General features: G+C 43.5%; 1 protein-coding gene across 10 annotated transcripts in view; it reads left to right on the forward strand.

Annotated features, from left to right (window-relative positions):
- SLC4A11 (solute carrier family 4 member 11) overlaps positions 1–16,943 on the forward strand; it is a 127,348-nt gene that overhangs the window by 84,376 nt on the left and 26,029 nt on the right. For all 10 annotated transcript variants that reach the window (XM_065060203.1, XM_021292862.2, XM_065060202.1 and 7 more), the window contains 4 exons: positions 2,890–3,096; positions 8,038–8,122; positions 15,606–15,731; positions 16,466–16,579. In XM_065060203.1, coding sequence (XP_064916275.1) covers positions 2,890–3,096; positions 8,038–8,122; positions 15,606–15,731; positions 16,466–16,579 — 532 coding nt within the window. The remainder of the gene's footprint in view (positions 1–2,889; positions 3,097–8,037; positions 8,123–15,605; positions 15,732–16,465; positions 16,580–16,943) is intronic.

Below are 16,943 nucleotides of genomic sequence, written 5' to 3' on the forward strand. Positions count from 1 at the left end.
CAGCTGAGCAGTTCAGCACTTTTGGCATAGGTCTTGAACCCAACAGGATGAAAACATATTGATGTTCCTTGTGAAAAGCAGCAGGCAAACAAGTGAACCTGCGTGCAATTGCATTGATCTGTCTTTCATTGTATGGCAGTTGGCTTATCTCTGGGTGGCTACGTGCAAAGCACCCAGCGAACAGCTCTGCATCCGCTTGTGTCCTGAAAGCTTGCAATTCCAATGAACAGCATCAAATTAAGGAAAGGGAGTGGAAGCCAAGCAGAGCTGCAGTTGCCAATATGCTTTTTATGTTAAATTAGTTTATCTAGCCAGCTCTACGTACGCATTTCTGGTACAGCAGTTAAAATAATTAACCTGCTGGCAGTAAGAGATTAAATGAGCCTTGCTTGGGAGGGTGGAAAAAGCCCAGAAAATGGGCATCTGTGGTGATGAATCCAGTTTCTTGGCCTTCTCAGATCATAGAATCATGGTTTGGATTGGAAGGGATCTTTAAGACCACCTAGTTCCAACCCCCTTGCCATGGGCAGGGACACTTTTTGCTAGGCCAGGTTATTCAAAGCCATGTCCAACCTGGCCTTGATCACTTCCAAGGATGGAGCATCCACAGCTTCTCTGTGCAGCCTGTGCCAGTGCCTCAACACCCTCATGGGGAAGAACTTTTTTCTTTATATCTAACCCAAATCTCCCCTCTTTTAGTTTAAAGTCATCACCCCTTGTTCTGTTGCCACATGCTCTTGTGAAAAGGCCCTCTCCAACATTCTGATAGGTCGCTTTTATGTACTGGAAGGCTGCTCTAAGGTCTCCTTGGAGCCTTCTCCAGGCTGAACACCCCAGCTCTCTCAGCCTGTCCTCATGTCAGGGCTGTTCCAGCCTCGGATCATCTATGTGGCCTCCTCTGGACTTGTTTCAGCAGGTCCCATGCTGGGAGTCCCAGAGCTGAACCAGCACTGTTGGGGGGGTCTCACCAGACTGGAGCAGAGGGGCAGAATCCCCTCCCTCCATCTGCTGCCCACAGAGCTGGGGATGTAGCCCAAGATATTACTTGGTTTCTGGGCTGCAAGTGCACGTTGCTGTGTCATGTTGAGCTTCTTAACAACCAACACCCCCAAGTCCTCTTCCTCAGGGCTGCTCTCAGTCCATTCTCCCCCCAACCCAGATGCAGGACCTTGCACTTGGCCTCGCTGAACTTCATGAGGTTGACATGAGCTCATCTCTTCAGCCTGTCAAGATCCCTCTGGATAGGATCCATTCTCTCCAGCAAGTCAACTGCACCACCCAGCTTTGGGTTGTAATATAGAGAATGGAAAAAACTTGAGTTCTCTTGTGAGTGTCGGTGCTGTTCCTCAAAGTTTCATCTCGTTCTCTGGGATAGCAAAGAAAGGGAAGGTCATTGAGCAACCTGCAGTAACCCCTTGCAGCATCCAGCCCAAGGACCACTGCTTCTTAGAGGTGAAAGGAGAAGTCTCCCCTGTGATGGCAAATCCGAGCTGGTTCAGTCCAAAAGGACCAAGCATACAAACTGTAAAAGCAACTTTCAGAGCAGGCTATTTTCACTTAAATCCAAATCCTTACCTAGAAACTTATGTTGAATGTGTCCCAGCAACCATCTCTGCTGATGGAGAGAGAGAGAGATGGAGGCAGGGCAGTGTGAGTGATGGAGCAGGTTAGTGATGATTTTGGGATTAGTTTGGTGCCACCCACATGTCCATGTCTGTGTGACAAGTGATGCTGGCTGTGCTCATGAAGAAATTGTTCATCTGCTTTGTTATGAGTCATAAAAACTAATTCAGGTCAATCACAGTTGCTCACTACGACTTTTCACAGTACTGCGAGGAGGCTGGAGGCTGTCCAAGGGAGGGTGGTTGTTTGGGTGTCTCCAGCAGTTGCTGCATGATGAGTGTGGGGTGTAGCTAAGGCAGGGAGGTTAAAACTTTGCGTCAAAAGGAGCTCTTACTGAGCCGTGATTCTGCATGACTTTGCCTTGGCAAGTATCTTATCTGTTCTGAACAAAGCGTGTGAGCAGCTGGTCAGGTCAGGGTTTGCAGAGTGTGGATTTGGTGGGTTTGTGCAGGGATGGGAAGCTCGATCTCCTTTACTATTCCCTTTACATCTCATTTCCAAGTTGCCTGGAGCAGGAGGAAAGTGGGCTTGGATACTGTTAAAGCCGGACCCTCAAAGATCAAGCCTACAAATAGGTACTTGTTCCTTTTTCCTGTTTGCAAGTCTCCTGTCCCTTCCAAGTATTTGGTGAGGATAGTGATGCTTGTGTACATGCTCAGCTGCTTATTTCCTACGCTTTCCTCTGTGCCAGTAGCAGCTTTAGCTGAGAGCTCTAAATCTCCATTTGTGCTGCCAGAATTGCCCTGGAGAGGCCAACTGAATTGAGTTTTAATGCCCAGAAAATAGGAAGCTGATGAAGCAGATGTGCACAATAATCTCAAGTCTTCCGGAAAAGACATCAGGACACTTCTACCTGTAGGAACCTTGGCTACAGTGTCTTTCCACCACAGTGGCAGCAATGCTGAGATGCCGTAGGACAGCAAAGACACTTTTTTGTTTGGTACTGGCAGCTTTGAAGGGAAACTGGGGATAAAATGTATGCTTAGCATGATTCAGCTTTGGCTCAAGTCCTGGGAAGGTGATTAAGACTAATCAGTGCTTCTGGTCAGGGCCTATATGTTGATGCCTTCACAGGATCCTGCTGTAGTTGGTGTCTTCATCTGCAGTAGCTTCCACATGTGCCTTTTTCCATGGGATGTCTTTGGGGTCCTGGAAGCTGAAGAACTTGGTCTTTAGATGGTGCCAAATAGGGAAAATCAGTGGTATCTTTGGAAGTGAAATAAAATAGTTTTACAAGGTTTCTTCTGTTGTCTTTTCCCTGCTCAGAAAAGTACCAAAACAGCCACAGAAGTGGGAAGGACCTTTGCCACAATGTTTTCGGATATAACCTTTCGGCAGAAGCTCCTAGAAACCAAAACCGAGGAGGAGTTCAAGGAAGCCTTAGTCCACCAACGCCACTTGTTGACGGTGGTGAATCAGAGACCCTCAGCAATGAGCGATGGGCACAAGTCGCACAGTCCTAAACCACTCAAGGTAAGGTTGGCCAACATTTGCCCATGCCCCTGCTCCAGTGGTGTCCAAATGTGTAAATGTGAGGGGTTTTGGGCAAGGAGAAGAAACACTTGTGCTGTTTGCATCCATTGGCATCTCCTAGCAAGCTCTCAGCACTGAGGTTTCTACAAATAGCTGCTGTGTGTATGTCCATCTTCTTCAGCTCCCACTGTAAATCTTAAAGAAAGCACTTCAAAGAGGCAGGTGCTGAAGGGATGCAAAGCAGCAGGGGGTTGAAATGGTTACAGGACTTTGATTTCCATGTGCTCGGTTAAGGATGGGATTAATGGATCACTATACATTATCGGTCCAAGGTACTTAATCCTTACAATCAGAAGTCTCTGAAGAAGCCACTGCTTGTCTTTCCCGCAGCCAAAAGGCTTCTTGGCCATCCCTGCATGGTAATTTCACTTAAAAGTTGCCTGTCAGTATTTGGCTTGACTTCTCGCTGTTTGATCTTTAGCTCTGTAAAACGTTACTTGCTTTGTACTCTAAAGTCCAAGGGAAATGCTGTAACTCAGCTTTCTCTTTTGGAATTTCCTGTGTATTGGTCATTGCTTTGCTTTTCCGTTCAGAAATTCATTCTTTAACCAGACAGCATACCTGACAAACAAACTCTGCCATCTCTAGCTCTCTGCTCCTGTCTCTGAATTACAAATAACCTTAAAGCTTTGGGTTGCCTGTAGTGCAGAAGCTGGTTAACTTATCACTTTTTTCCTGGAATAGACTTGAGGTTTCAAGCTGCACATCTGGAAATGAGCAAAGCTCATGTTGTTTGCCTGCAGAATCCCCTTGCTTATATAGGTAGTGCTTTGAACTTGGCTGGACCCCATACCTGCTCTTAAGTTTTCAGAACAAGTCCTGAAAACCCTCTTCAAACCTCGGTGATTTAGAGTGATGCTATTCAGATTAGTTGTAGCAATGTAATTGAGGTAAAGTAGGTTTAACCCTTTGCCCTTGCTTTTTCAGAAGAGTTGTTTTTTGTAGAGAAGTTGACATGCCTGGCTCTGTCTTTTGCTAAAACCAGCCCTTTATAAACAGCTGAAGAGGTGGTTTGGTGAGCAGGAGAGCTGGGTGCAAGGCTGAGCTTATGATGTTGGTCCTGGGATGTGGTGATTCCTACCTGTCTTGCTGAGCAAGTAGACTTGGCCAGGTGAACCTTTGGCAGCCCTGAGCCAGAACTGTAACAGTGACACTAGTTTCATTTAGCACTTGTTCCATTGACCATCCTTGGTCTGGATTTGGTAAATATTTTTAAAATTAATTCATCCTTCCACTCTCGGGAGATGCAGCCTGTGTATTGGTAACTCTGCCTTCTCATGTCTGTTGGAAGAAGCCGCTCCTGACCTTGCCTTGCCAGCATAGACCTTAAGAGAAGGGATGGAGACTTCTTTTTCTGACAAGCAAAGTTTGCCTGGAGAAGTGAGGTTGATTTTCAGATCATAACCTGCATTCCTCAGTTCCTATGAGAACCATCTCCAGCAGCATCTCCTCCCTTTCTAGAAAAGAAAGGAAGCATTTAACATGAGAACAAATGAGACCAGGGTGTCATTTCAACATGTGAACCACCCCCAGTGAAACAAATACCCTAATCCAGAGCCACCATGTGATTGCAACTGAACCCTCAGGAGGGACCAGGATAAAGTCTCTTGGTAGCATAAAAACCAACTTTCTGCTTCTCTTCTTCCCTTGATCCTGCAGCAATGGGGAAGAAATGGGCCTTGAATGCCCTGTGAGTGTGATTTTTGCAAGTGCTCGATCTTTACCTCTGCTAAAATACCGAAGGGGACACGGCAGTTGCGTACCACGCTGTGCCTGCAGCACAGTGAGTTTGCTTTTGCTCATCTCGGGAGGTTATTTAGGCAAGGCTGCATACTCAGTCACAATTAAGTCAGCCTGAAATCATCTTGTTTACTGAGGCATCTAATTGTGATTTTGTTCGTGGAGGAGTCCCTAGCAGTTGTGATGATTTCTGGCTGTGATGTCTGGGGTTTTTTTGGTCTCTGATACCTGTGTGGATTTGCAGAGAGGGCTGGGCAGCGTTGGCTCAGCATCAGCAGGAGGGGGGATAAACTGTCTGTGTAAAATGGTTGTGCAGCCCCCCAGTACCTTAGAGGACTGAGAAAGGGTCAGTGTTGTCGGAGCAGATATTTTCTATTTGGCTGTGTAGCTCATAGTGCTGATTTAGCCTCTAATCCAAACAATGGTTGTTTATGGCAAGAGACTTGGAGGGATTTGTAGAATAGAAAGTAGAAAATTCATGAACTTCATCTGGGATTTTTTTTATGTGCTCCTTTTTGCTGCAATGTGGAGCAAAGCACTGGGTAGACTTGCAGAAGAGGAGACTGGGAGAAGCCAGGAGAAAGAGTTGGTGCTGGGTACCTGAGCTGTGGTTCTTAAAGGTTAATAAGCCTTGAGCTTGGTGGGGGATGCAGCTCTGGGAAAGAAAAGCTTTCAGGATAAGGTCACCTAGTACTGGGATATTAAATGAATAATATGACAGGACCATGAGACAAGTGCCACCATAAACAGGAGTGGAAAGCCCAACGTGACCCACTGAAGGAGACACAAGTGGAATGGCAGTCCAAGAAATTCCCAGTGCTGGAGTATGTGAGGAAACGAGTGAAAACACACAAGAATCAAGTGTTAGCATTGTCCTTCTGCAGATTTTTGGAAACCTCACAAGGCACAAGCTCAGAAGATAACAGGAGGCAAAAACCAGGCTGGAACATATCTGGAGTAGAGTTAGACAAGGCGAATGCATGGTGGTTGGGTTGGGAGATGAAATTTAAATGGCAGTGACTTCAGAGATCAGTAAACTTGGTCTTTTCTCTCCTCAGTGCAACCGAAGTTGAGTATGAGGTTAGTAGAGCAGAGAGATGATGTTTAGCCATGCAAAAGAAACTGCCTTCCCCTTATTTAGCCCCAGATTTGATGTTGGTGATATCTACAGAAACAACCCTGGCAAGGTTTAGGCTGACATCCCCGCTTCCCATCCCAGGCTAAACTTGCACACATGCAAGAAATACATCCGTGAAGGAATTAGAGGGGTCTCAAACATAACCGATGGCCTCCCCTTCTCTCAAATTTGCTTCAGCGCACCTTGTGGGACAAGAAGTTAGGCAATGCCTTTCTTTTCTGGACTCTTATTTCTGGCTATGGCAATGTGTAAGTGTCCCTTCCCTCTCAACCCTGGGCAGCAGCAAGCGTGTGGCCTCTTTCCCGGAAGATGAGCTACCCTGAGCATCATTTTTCCCCATACTCACTGTAGTGAGACAAGTAAACATATTAGTCATTAAAGCTATTGTGATTCTCAGGGTGACTTGTGCCTTCAGGAATGTCTTTCTGGGGGCAAAAAACTTAAATTGCTTTTCAAATTCAGATGGTTTTGATGTCCAAATATGCCTCCAAATATGGTTTAAGCTCATACTTGAGCTTTTTTATTATTCTTAAATTGCAGATGTTGTGCTGGTGTTTGTCTTTTCATCCTAGTTGTTCAGGTTGGAGAGTTGAAACTGTCCTGAAGTAATACAGGTGTATTGGTAAAATATAAAGTGCAACAGAATTGACTTAAGCAGGTGAAATACAAGATGTGACAATTGCTGGTGAAGGAGCTGGTCCTCTGAGGAATCTTTTGCAGACTGTGTTGTTTGTACCCAGTGTATTTCTTCTAAAGGAAAGGTTTCCTTGCTGTGTTTTATTTATGACTGATCTTCCAGGCACTGCAAGACAGGTGAGACCCATGAAAAGAGGCAAAGCTGTGTGTAATCTGTTAGCAGAGCACTGTAGTGCCAAGTCCTTTCTAAAGCAGGACATTTTATCAGTTTTGATGTAAACCAGCCGAAGAGTTAGGAAGATGCCCATGTGGTTTTGAGATGATCTGTTGGTGTGAATTTTGGAGCTGTGATTTTTCTTCCCCCTATCCTTCTTAGCAGAGGTTATGTCCTGTGTGTCTGTTCTGCAGCAAACATATTAAATACTTTACATGGGACAGCTGGGGCAATTATTAGCACCATATAAAGGTGCATTTGATTTTTCAAAGTAGTATGTGTTCTCTGAGATGAGGCTGAGTGGAGAAAATACGACAGGTGCCTCATTTGCAAGTGTTGCCTACTCTTTGATGCTTTCCATGTGCTTTCTGTAAGGATGTAGTTGTGAAAATTGGGAGGCTGTAAGTCAATAGCAGCTGTCACATATTTCCAAAAAGCTCCTTATTGCCTGTAATGTGCATCAGGTTGTATACACAATTGTACTGCACCTTGCAGGCCCCCAAACCAGAAATAAAAGTGGAACACATTGGGTTTTTGGAACCCTTTTACAATGACCATACTATCCTTTAACGGGCAGAAATTATGGCTTGGTTATGTCGAGTTATTTAAGCTTGTTCCCCTTTGCTGACAGTTTTAGTTCCCCTACATTGATTTGAGGTCTCCCTGTCCCGTGGCAATGCCAAGAGAGGGAGTTCTTGCCGGAGATCCCCTTTTGGAGGCTTCAACGTAGATTTGGAGGAAGAGGTTTTTCCAGTGGCGTCTAAAGGAAAAGAAATCGGCTGGGAAAGACATCTCTGACCTGATCTTTACCCAGCACCCCAGGGTCTAATCCTGCTCTTGACCTGGGTGTTTCAGAAGGTCACACTGTGCATCAGTTCCCTCACCTGCAGGGATGCGGATATGAATGGGAGGGGGAAAAGGGAAGGAAGGGAGGAAAACAGGGTGGTCTGGGGGATTTTTTTGTCTTTTACAATGCTTTTGAGGATATAAATTGAAGTGCAAAGAGTTTATTTTTATTATCGTTACAAAATCTGATTTGAATACCCTATTCAAAATGACTAGTTTTGCTCCTATCAGTATTGAATAAGGAGGTTAATCTCTCTAACAATACATGAGCCTTTAAACTGACACAGTACTTCCTTCCTTTCTTTAGTTGCATGAGTTTCTCAATGTTGGCAAGGGGATTTCTGATGACATTGCACGAAGACTTCCAGTGTACGCTTTGGACTTCACTGACGGTATGTTGGCCAATGTTTATGAAAACATTGGCCTGATTTTTTGAATTTTTGTGATGCGATGTCCTGTTTACAGTGCGCATTGAATGTGTCCTTTGATACGTGTAATAGCTCTCTTATTTCTTGTTTGAAAGGATATTTTGACAAAAGCCTGTGAATAGGCAGCGTGGCACACCATAGATGAGAATCTTGCAGCGCTCCATTAATGAAGATGCTAGCTGTATGCAAATGAGGACTTTAAATTTTATTAAGCAATGAGGCAATTAAATGGATTGATTGTAGTCGCGTGTAGGCACAGATCAACTCATTGCAACCTAATTAGTCAGCACTGGCCTAATGGATCCTTTCTGCTGTCTTTGCAAGCCAGCGTCAATCGCAATTATGGTCTTGCTGTGGGAGCTGAGAAGGTTTAAACCAAATCTGAGCTGTAGTAACTTCAGCTCGGTGCTTTTAAAAACAGGATATAGCTTGTCTGCCAAAGCCGGATCACAAGAGCAGCAATACAATGCTTATATTGAGCCTCAGGTGTCAGGCTTTATATAGCTTCCACAAAGTCTTTGTTGGTTTCAAGAGTCACTTTCTCCCTTTTCGCTTTCAAACTTTCACTTTCAAAGGATATTATAGGCTGTGAGAAGTCTTCAGGGCAAACCGTAATTACCCAGCCTTAGCTTGACATCAAAACATGTTCAGGTTCTTACAGCTTATTAGAGAGTTGATTAATATATTCAACTGTCAAACCCGATAAGTTTGCATGAAATTAAGATCTAAAACGGAGGATCTTAGGACTTTATTAGACACCTTCCTGCTGCTAAATCCTCCTCTGCTCAAGCCACAGTGTCCCAACCTTCCCCCCGTACCTCTGCTGGGGGCTGTTTCCCTTGGAGTAGGCATAAGAAAATAAGATGTGCACCTGAGCCCTGTTTTGTAGACAAGTATTCTGATGCAAAACCACCTTCCACAGCAGCTTAAGCTGAGATTAAGTGTGGCTGGGGTACAGGTGTGTGTCCTCTCCTCCGTTTCCACAAGGGTGGAACGTAGCAATGGGCTGTTGGCTGCAGGAGATACTGTGTGTCTGTCTGGGGGGGCTGCCAAGTGGTTCCTTACCACAAAGACTCAGCTTTGTCTTCTGGCGCTGCTTCACCCACCACGATGGGTTCTGAAGTTTGTGGTGTTCACTCTGCTGGGAATAATATGAAGTGCTGGCTTGGCAGAGTGGTTGAATGCCAGATGCTTTCTTCAGGTGCTTTATAACTGCTGGGATGCAACTATTTTCAGGAGGCTTGGGGTGAAACCAGGGCAGCATTTGCTTGTCTTCAAACAGAGTCTATATTCTTCAGGGATTTAGGGTATTCTGAGGAAGGTGGATAAGAAATTATTTTCAGAGTAGCAGGAAGGAGTCTAATAAAACACAAAAATTATTTCTTGGCATGTGTATCTCTGGCACTAGATCTGGTGGGGACTAAAGCTCCTTATCTGGACACCTCTGGAGTGGGTTCACGACACTTCATCTCCATGCCTGTTGTCTTGTAGGGCTGTCAAAATCTAGCTTTTCATTATAAAGGGGTATTGAAGCACTTCAGAAGGTAAGTGCTGCAGAAGCACCTTGTGAGGACCCATGTGCATCTCGAGACACAGCAGTGAATGATATGGTTGTTCATGTCCTGAGCACAGCAGGGTCACAGGCACAAATGCATCATACGATGGTCCTGTAGCCAACTTTGGCTGTCAGCAGATTTGGAAATCCATTTCTGGGTCCATTTTCTGCCTCTGCATGTATCCAAATTAACCTGTGTATGCTGCCTATGGGGCTCAGAGCTACAGCCAAGTCCACAAGCTTTGCATGAACCAATGTACGTGGCAGATTAGACTTGACCTAAACAAGATACTGGGACTGACTAGCTTAAAATAATTATTCCCTTGGTTACATCTGTCCTGAATGATGGAACACTGTCATAGTGAGAATACAGCATTACAAATATTCAAGTAAAATGATTTTGATAGAAAATGTATGTTTTAGTATGAAGTGTGTGTTTAAAAGTGTCAGTGCATTGTTATAGAACTTCTGGAGAGTGGAAGATGCAGAAATGAGCCAAGTGAAACTCAAGAACGACTGCAGCTCAGATGTGAAGTACTCACCATAGGAGCAGCTGTGCTGGTTCAAATAGGATATGGGGGAAAAAGAGGATTTTTTTAGATATATTTTAGTATGTGCCATTTCTTCCCAGAAACCAGAAATTAGGATGAATTATTTAAAGATCTGCATGGAATTAAAACCAGATGGAGCATAAAGCATCTGCCATAAACCACCAAGACCAGAGGTGATCAGGAATGTGAAATTCCTGGACCATTTCAAAGCAGCAGTGTACCAGAGCATTGGGGATTTGGGCTATCCAAGGCTCTGCACCCCACACAACCACACGTGCATCATCAGAGAGCTCTGAGTTACAAAGATGCCTCTCTCTTTTTATTTCTTATTTTTTTGAGTGGTTGGAGCCTCCAAATCCTCAATCTGAGGAGCATCCTGAGGATTTGGTTTAGACAGATAAACTGATTAAGGGCAAAGTGATAAATAGCAAGGCTTTTGTAGGGCCAGCAAATATTTTGTCAGTTGGACTTTGGAATTTGTCTTCACGCTGCACAAAGCTTCCCATTAAGTTATCCTTAACCATCATGATTTTGGAGAGGAAAGAAAGAAGTCATTGTTCTTTGCTTTTTCTTCTTTTCCACCAGATTAGGAATTTGTCAGCTTTAGGTCTGCGTAAGATTGTGGAATCTTGCACATCTCACTGAACATACGAGGATCAAGGAAGGATTTTCTGAACATTTAGTCCAGGACTTTGGTGATATGGATGACTCGTAATAGGTGTCTTCCAGCAGGAGCATCTCAAGATGAACAAGTGAATTATGCTGAGCCTAAGAGCACCTGTAATTTTCCCTTTAAGTTAGGATTAACGCAATTCGGCATGTAGTCTCCTCTTAATGATGACAAACTTTGTTTATGGGGCTCTGCCTTCTTTTTAAAACAAGTTTGTGCAGAACTTCATCCTGATCTTGTCAAGTAGCCTCAAAATATGTGTATCAATATTATTGCTATTTAAGACTCACTTGAACCATAGGAGCTTCCTGAATATTTTGTTGTTGAGGCTGGTTGGAACGAAGGAGGGAATTCTGCCTGGGCTCAGCTGCAAGTTTTATCCTGAAATCCCTTGAATTTTCTACCCTCATTCTTTAGTGTGTATTTTTTGGTACAACACAGAGAAAGAAACACTTATGAATGTAGTGCCTGGAGTGCTCAGCAGGGGAAGTTGAGGTGTCTGTGACTTTTATGGTGAGCTTTGCTGTGTTCTGCTGTGTCTCTTCACCTCTTGGGGAGGAAGGGTGAATGGGAGATAAGAAGGCTGAGATTTATTCTGCTTCTCCCTGTTTTCCTGAACATGTGTGCTTGGCTTGTGGCTGTGGTGGGTGGATAGTTCAGCTGGAGATGTGGATTTTCCTCCCTGTCCTTGGTCCTGCAGAGGATCCATAACCAGCTTCTGACAGATGTGCACATCTGCTGACAACATCTTTGGCATTTGGTGATGATGGTTTGCAGGAGGAAGATCCCCAAAGCTCCCAGTAATGCAGATGTGCTTAGAAGGAAAGCTTGAAGCCACTGGAAAAATGGGATTCGAAAGGGAAGTTCTGTGTTGCTGGTTGTCTAAGGTAGAACAGAGATTAAACCTGAAATGTTGACTGTGGATTGGCTGTGGCATGTGCCAAATCATCAACTCTACCACCTGGCTGTGCTGGACACCTTGTTTGGCAGAATTGCATTCTTGAGGGAGGAGGAAGAATTGAAGGAGACGCAGATAGGCTTTTCCCTTCTCTTTAGTGCCTTTGCTGCTGCATGTTCATCAATGGAGTATCTCCTGCATCATTCTGCAGCCCTTTATTCCTAAATATCACCCAGGTGTAAAAGTTCAATTTGAAGACTGATTTGTTGGATCCTTTGGGGCATCATGACCTGAGTTCACATCTACAATGCTTTTGAAGTTTCTTTGTGTCAGTGGTGGATGGGAATGCATTAAAGACACATAAAAGCATCTTATTTTGCCTGCGGGTGTTTCCTTCCAAGAGATGAGCACTTCATGGGAAATGGGCTGAAAGAACCAAGAAACGGGAAAGCTCTGAACCCTTGATTTCTTTCTTCATACTCCCCTGGTCTGAGCCTTGATTTTCTTCTTCATACTCCCCTGGTCTGAGCATCTGTGTGGCTTCTCTGCTCCAAAATCAGAGCGGATTTCCTTTTCCAGCTACGTTCTTGGTCTCACTTGCACTGAGATTTACTCTTCACAGGACTTTAGGGAAGATTCATCCTCTGTTCATCTTCAGAAGACTGGGCAGAGTCCAGCAGCTACTTACATAAGCGAAAGCCCAGCTTGAGACCATTAGCAGAAGTGTGTAATGATTTGAGTTTTTATTGCTCAAAACTTACGAACACATATCCTTACTGTGTGTTTTTACCATTGAAAGGTGATTTTTAATTTTTCTGTTTTAATCAGGGTTTTAATAGACACCGCTGTGCTGTAATTAAATTTGGTTTGCATTGGGTATTTCAGAGAATTGGGAAAGAACATTAATAGTCATCCATTTCATAGAATGTCCACCTGTCTCAGTTTTGATTCAGTAAATGTATAATTACTAGACTTAAGGAGCTCTACCCCAGTCTCTAGGTCTCTTGGTCATAAACTTATTGATGCACAATACCAAGCAAAATGAGGTCAACAATGATGCAGTTTTCTCTGAAACTCTAGACTTGCCTTTTAAAAACTGACATTTCAGAAATTCAAGCAAGTAAAATAGAACTGTCATGTTGACGAACGTAATTGCTTCCCGTTTCAATGCCTAGATGTACCTTAATTTCAAGGGATTGCTTCTGTAATAGTCAGCTACTCAAATTTCACAGCTGGACTGAGGGTTGGATTTTTCTGTGACAAATTTACATTGTGCGGTTGGAGTGACACGCATTTCAACGGCTTTATGAGCCTCTGCAGATGAAATGCCATCGTAACACAGCCCACCTTCTCTTAAATGAAATAATGTCAGTCCCTGGGTTGCAAATAGGCCCTGAAAATATTTAACCAGGTGTTGAATTTAAAAAGGCAAAAGGTAAAATGTGGTTAGCACGGGGTTTTAGAGCTTGTGTCAGGTGAATTTGTACGGGGAGGCAGGATTTGCTCATAATTTGAGCAATTAAAGCATGATTAATCATGTTTGTGGAAAGGTATGTTTAATCTGCTGTGGTTATTGTCTCAATTACAAAGTGAATTTTGCTGCCCACCAGAAAGGATTATTTGTTCCTTGCATCTTGTTTGGCTGATGATGGACTGAGTAAAGTCTGGCTTTGTACCTAAAGTCTTGGACCCAGATGTGATGTGGCACAAGGGCCTCCATGATCATCAAGGACTTGCTTTACAAGTGTTGGAGCTGAAACTAAAAGCCATCCATGAGCTTTTGTGATATTCTTCAAGGCTTCTTCCTTCCTTCTGATGGTTTGTCAAACTGAAAGTTTTCTAGAAAGCACTTCATCACTTATGTAGTTTTGTCTGCTCAGCAGATGAGCTTTTTTGTTTAATACTATTTGCTTCTCTGATTCTGGTTGCTTGTCACTTTATGAACGATTTCAAAGCTTTCAGGCATTGTTGCCTCTGACCTTTCATGTTGGAAAGACTCCTTTGTCCAAAAAACGCTATTCTGGAGCAACGCAGATTCCTCTGAACAAGGACGTGACTGTCTACTAATAAAACTACCGCTTGTTCCGCTGTTTGAGCTGCCAAGTCTGTCCTTTTCTCTAAAGGACTTGGACACTTGGGGAGTGTGAGGTAGGAGCCCACAGCTCTTGGACTCCAGATCACATGAAGAAGCTTCATCCACGAGAAGTAAATTTTAGGCCCTTTGGTTGCCAAGAGCGGTTGGGAATGTGGTCTGTGGTTTCTGAATGTTCACAGTAAATTGAAAGGAATCTGCCTCGAAACAGCTGGTCCTCCAACTCCTGGAAGGTTGGGCTCGTTTTTGCATGCTTGAGATATCTGCTGTCAATTTTTAGCCCCTGCCCTTTAAATGTTGAGGATGCTGACCATCAGAAGTCGTATTTGTCTGCTCCTCTCGTATCTGTGAATAGGAACCATCACAAGGTGTCCTTTGCTCATGCCTGTTCATTACACACCATCTTTGATTTTTTTGGTTTTTGCATTCTCCTTTTGTCCTTATCTCTGCACTACAAATGATGCAGAAAACAGATGTTAGATAAGGTCTCAAAGTCATCGAGCAATTGTAGCAATGTCCTGATTTTCTCAATGTTTCCCCAGTAGTCTCTAATGCAAAGCCCTCCCTTCTCAGATTCAACTCATGGGCTTGTAGCTCCCCCAGCAAGACACTGATGCCACCAGAGGCTTAGATGGATGTTTGGGACATTAAGGCATGATGTCTGCATTGGATTTTACTGCTCAGGAGGCTTCCAGAAGGGAGAATTGGATGATTCCATGCTTGTCCAAGTGTCTTGCAACAGGAGAGTTATCAAAGGTGGTGACACAGGTTGAAGGCTGTTTCGAGGTGTTTGAAAAGGCCCTCTCTGGTGTGTCCTCTCAGAGGGGGAATAACTTACGCTTTCCTCGAGCAATATCAGCTGTTGTCAACTCTCATCCTTTGTCTGGTGTGATCTGAGCTCACTGGGGATGGACATCAGGCTGAAAACAGGAAAGGGAAGCTACTTCAGTGGCCCTTAAATTCATATTATGACACTTTAATTCTATTTTCTGGCTGCTTTTGTTTTGGCCCGCTGTGTTTTTTCCGACGGAGACGAGAGGGGGTGAGTGGATGGAAAAGAAAGAAGCCATTCTTTCAGAAGGGCTTTTTTTTGAAGCAAAACTCTTAATGTACGCATTCCTGACCTCTTGTGCTATTTGTTTTTCTAAGTCTGCTGGCGCTAATTGGCTCAGCGTTGCATATTATTGATTCAAGCCTATAACCTCAGATTTCTGCCTAGGGAAAAATGAAATTGTTCAAGTTTTCCTGCCCAAGGCATCATGAGTTGAGAAGATGAGTGTTCGTCATGAAGCTCATTAGGGGCATAGTCCAGAACACCTACTATGTTGGTATTAAAAACACAGGGAGTGGGAGGCTTATAAGCCCTAAACTTAGATTTTCTTCTTTGATTCTCTTCTGAATTTTTGGGGCTGGCAAAGCTGAACCAAAGGCTTCCAGTCTTTCCTGTTTTGATGATGGCAGAAATGCAGTGGCATGTTGGTCCCAGATGAACAAAAGAGCACGGTTGTGCAAAAGCAAACATTAAAGACCTATATATACATTTAAGACTGAAGTGTGGACTGAATTTCTACTTCTGCCTTTCAGCATTAAAAGAACTAAAGACACATGGCTGATGCAAGGAGGGTTTAAATGCTTTGCAAATGGGCAGTAATAATGTGATTTTTGTTGTGGTTTACACTAGGTATTATTGGAAACAACAAAGCTATAGGGAAGTACATCACGACTATGATCTTTCTGTATTTTGCCTGTCTCCTTCCATCCATTGCATTTGGGTCACTCAATGATGAAAATACCCGAGGAGTTATTGGTAAGTTTACCAGTTTTGTGCATCTGTTTTAAGATTCCATGTATTTGAACTGAGTAGCTCTTGTCACAGGAAGTCTTGATAGTTTTTATTTGATGAACGGGATGCTACTGAAAGATTTTTTTTAACTTAAATTCATGATATTTTCCTCAGAAGACAAGAAAAATAGAGCACTAGTTTAGATAGTATTATCTGACTTGGACTGATACAGATAAATGCTACCGTATTTTTACATGATGCTCACTTTACAACTATCCATATGTTTTTCCTAGTACAAGCTACTGTGTTTTCTTTTTAATCTGAATTTGATTACCCGTATCCAAACCACTGGTGTAGTGTATGGTACTTTCTTCTGTCCCCGTTGTAGCCTTTGAAGCAGTTCATACTGCTATTACAGTTCACAGGGGTCTCAGCTGAAATCTTGTCCTAAAGGCTTCCACGGAAACTGGTCAGGTTTTTATACCTGTTTCAAATAAATAAACCTAACCCAAACCAAACAAACCCCCCACTCCTAAGTTTCATAGTTGAACATCTAGAAATGTGATAGCATCCTAAATTACTGGGACAAGTTGCTGGCAAAGGGTTGCTCCTTGATTTCTCAGTGTCTTACCTCTATACCATCTTAAGTATTGCTCTTGTTCATTAGCAGTTGGTTCATATGCCCTGTGAGTTCTCCTTGGTTGGGGAGATTTTGGTTAAAAACTCTGTTTGCTTCTATTCTTCCTAATCACCCGTAGATGTGAAGAAGACAATCATCGGGCAGAGCATTGGAGGGCTGCTGTACGCACTCTTCTCAGGGCAGCCTCTAGTTGTACTCCTTACCACAGCTCCTTTAGCGCTCTACATTAATGGTAAGTCATTAAACTTGCACACAAGTGGAACCGATGCGATCGCAATCTGTGAAATGCGACTTTGTATGAGAACCTTGTGACCCTGTTACAGTTTCAGTTGCACTGGTTTAATAAATCAATACTAAAGGGTTGCTTATGGTGCTGAGGGAAAGGGGAGGAATTTGACTCAGGTTTGGTTAAAGCTCGTTTACAAAGGAATCATTTTGCATTAAAAAAACCACTTGGTGAGAATAACGATTATTTCTGCTCAAAGGAGGAAATCTGTTTTTGTCTTATGGTTTCCCCATGTGGTGACAGTTAACCCATTTGAGAATAAGAACCTGAGACAAAGTTTATTGCCTTTGTTTTGTTGGTGGCCTTTTTG

Source organism: Columba livia, chromosome 4, assembly GCF_036013475.1.
Source record: "Columba livia isolate bColLiv1 breed racing homer chromosome 4, bColLiv1.pat.W.v2, whole genome shotgun sequence".
Classification (NCBI taxonomy): Eukaryota; Metazoa; Chordata; class Aves; order Columbiformes; family Columbidae; genus Columba; species Columba livia.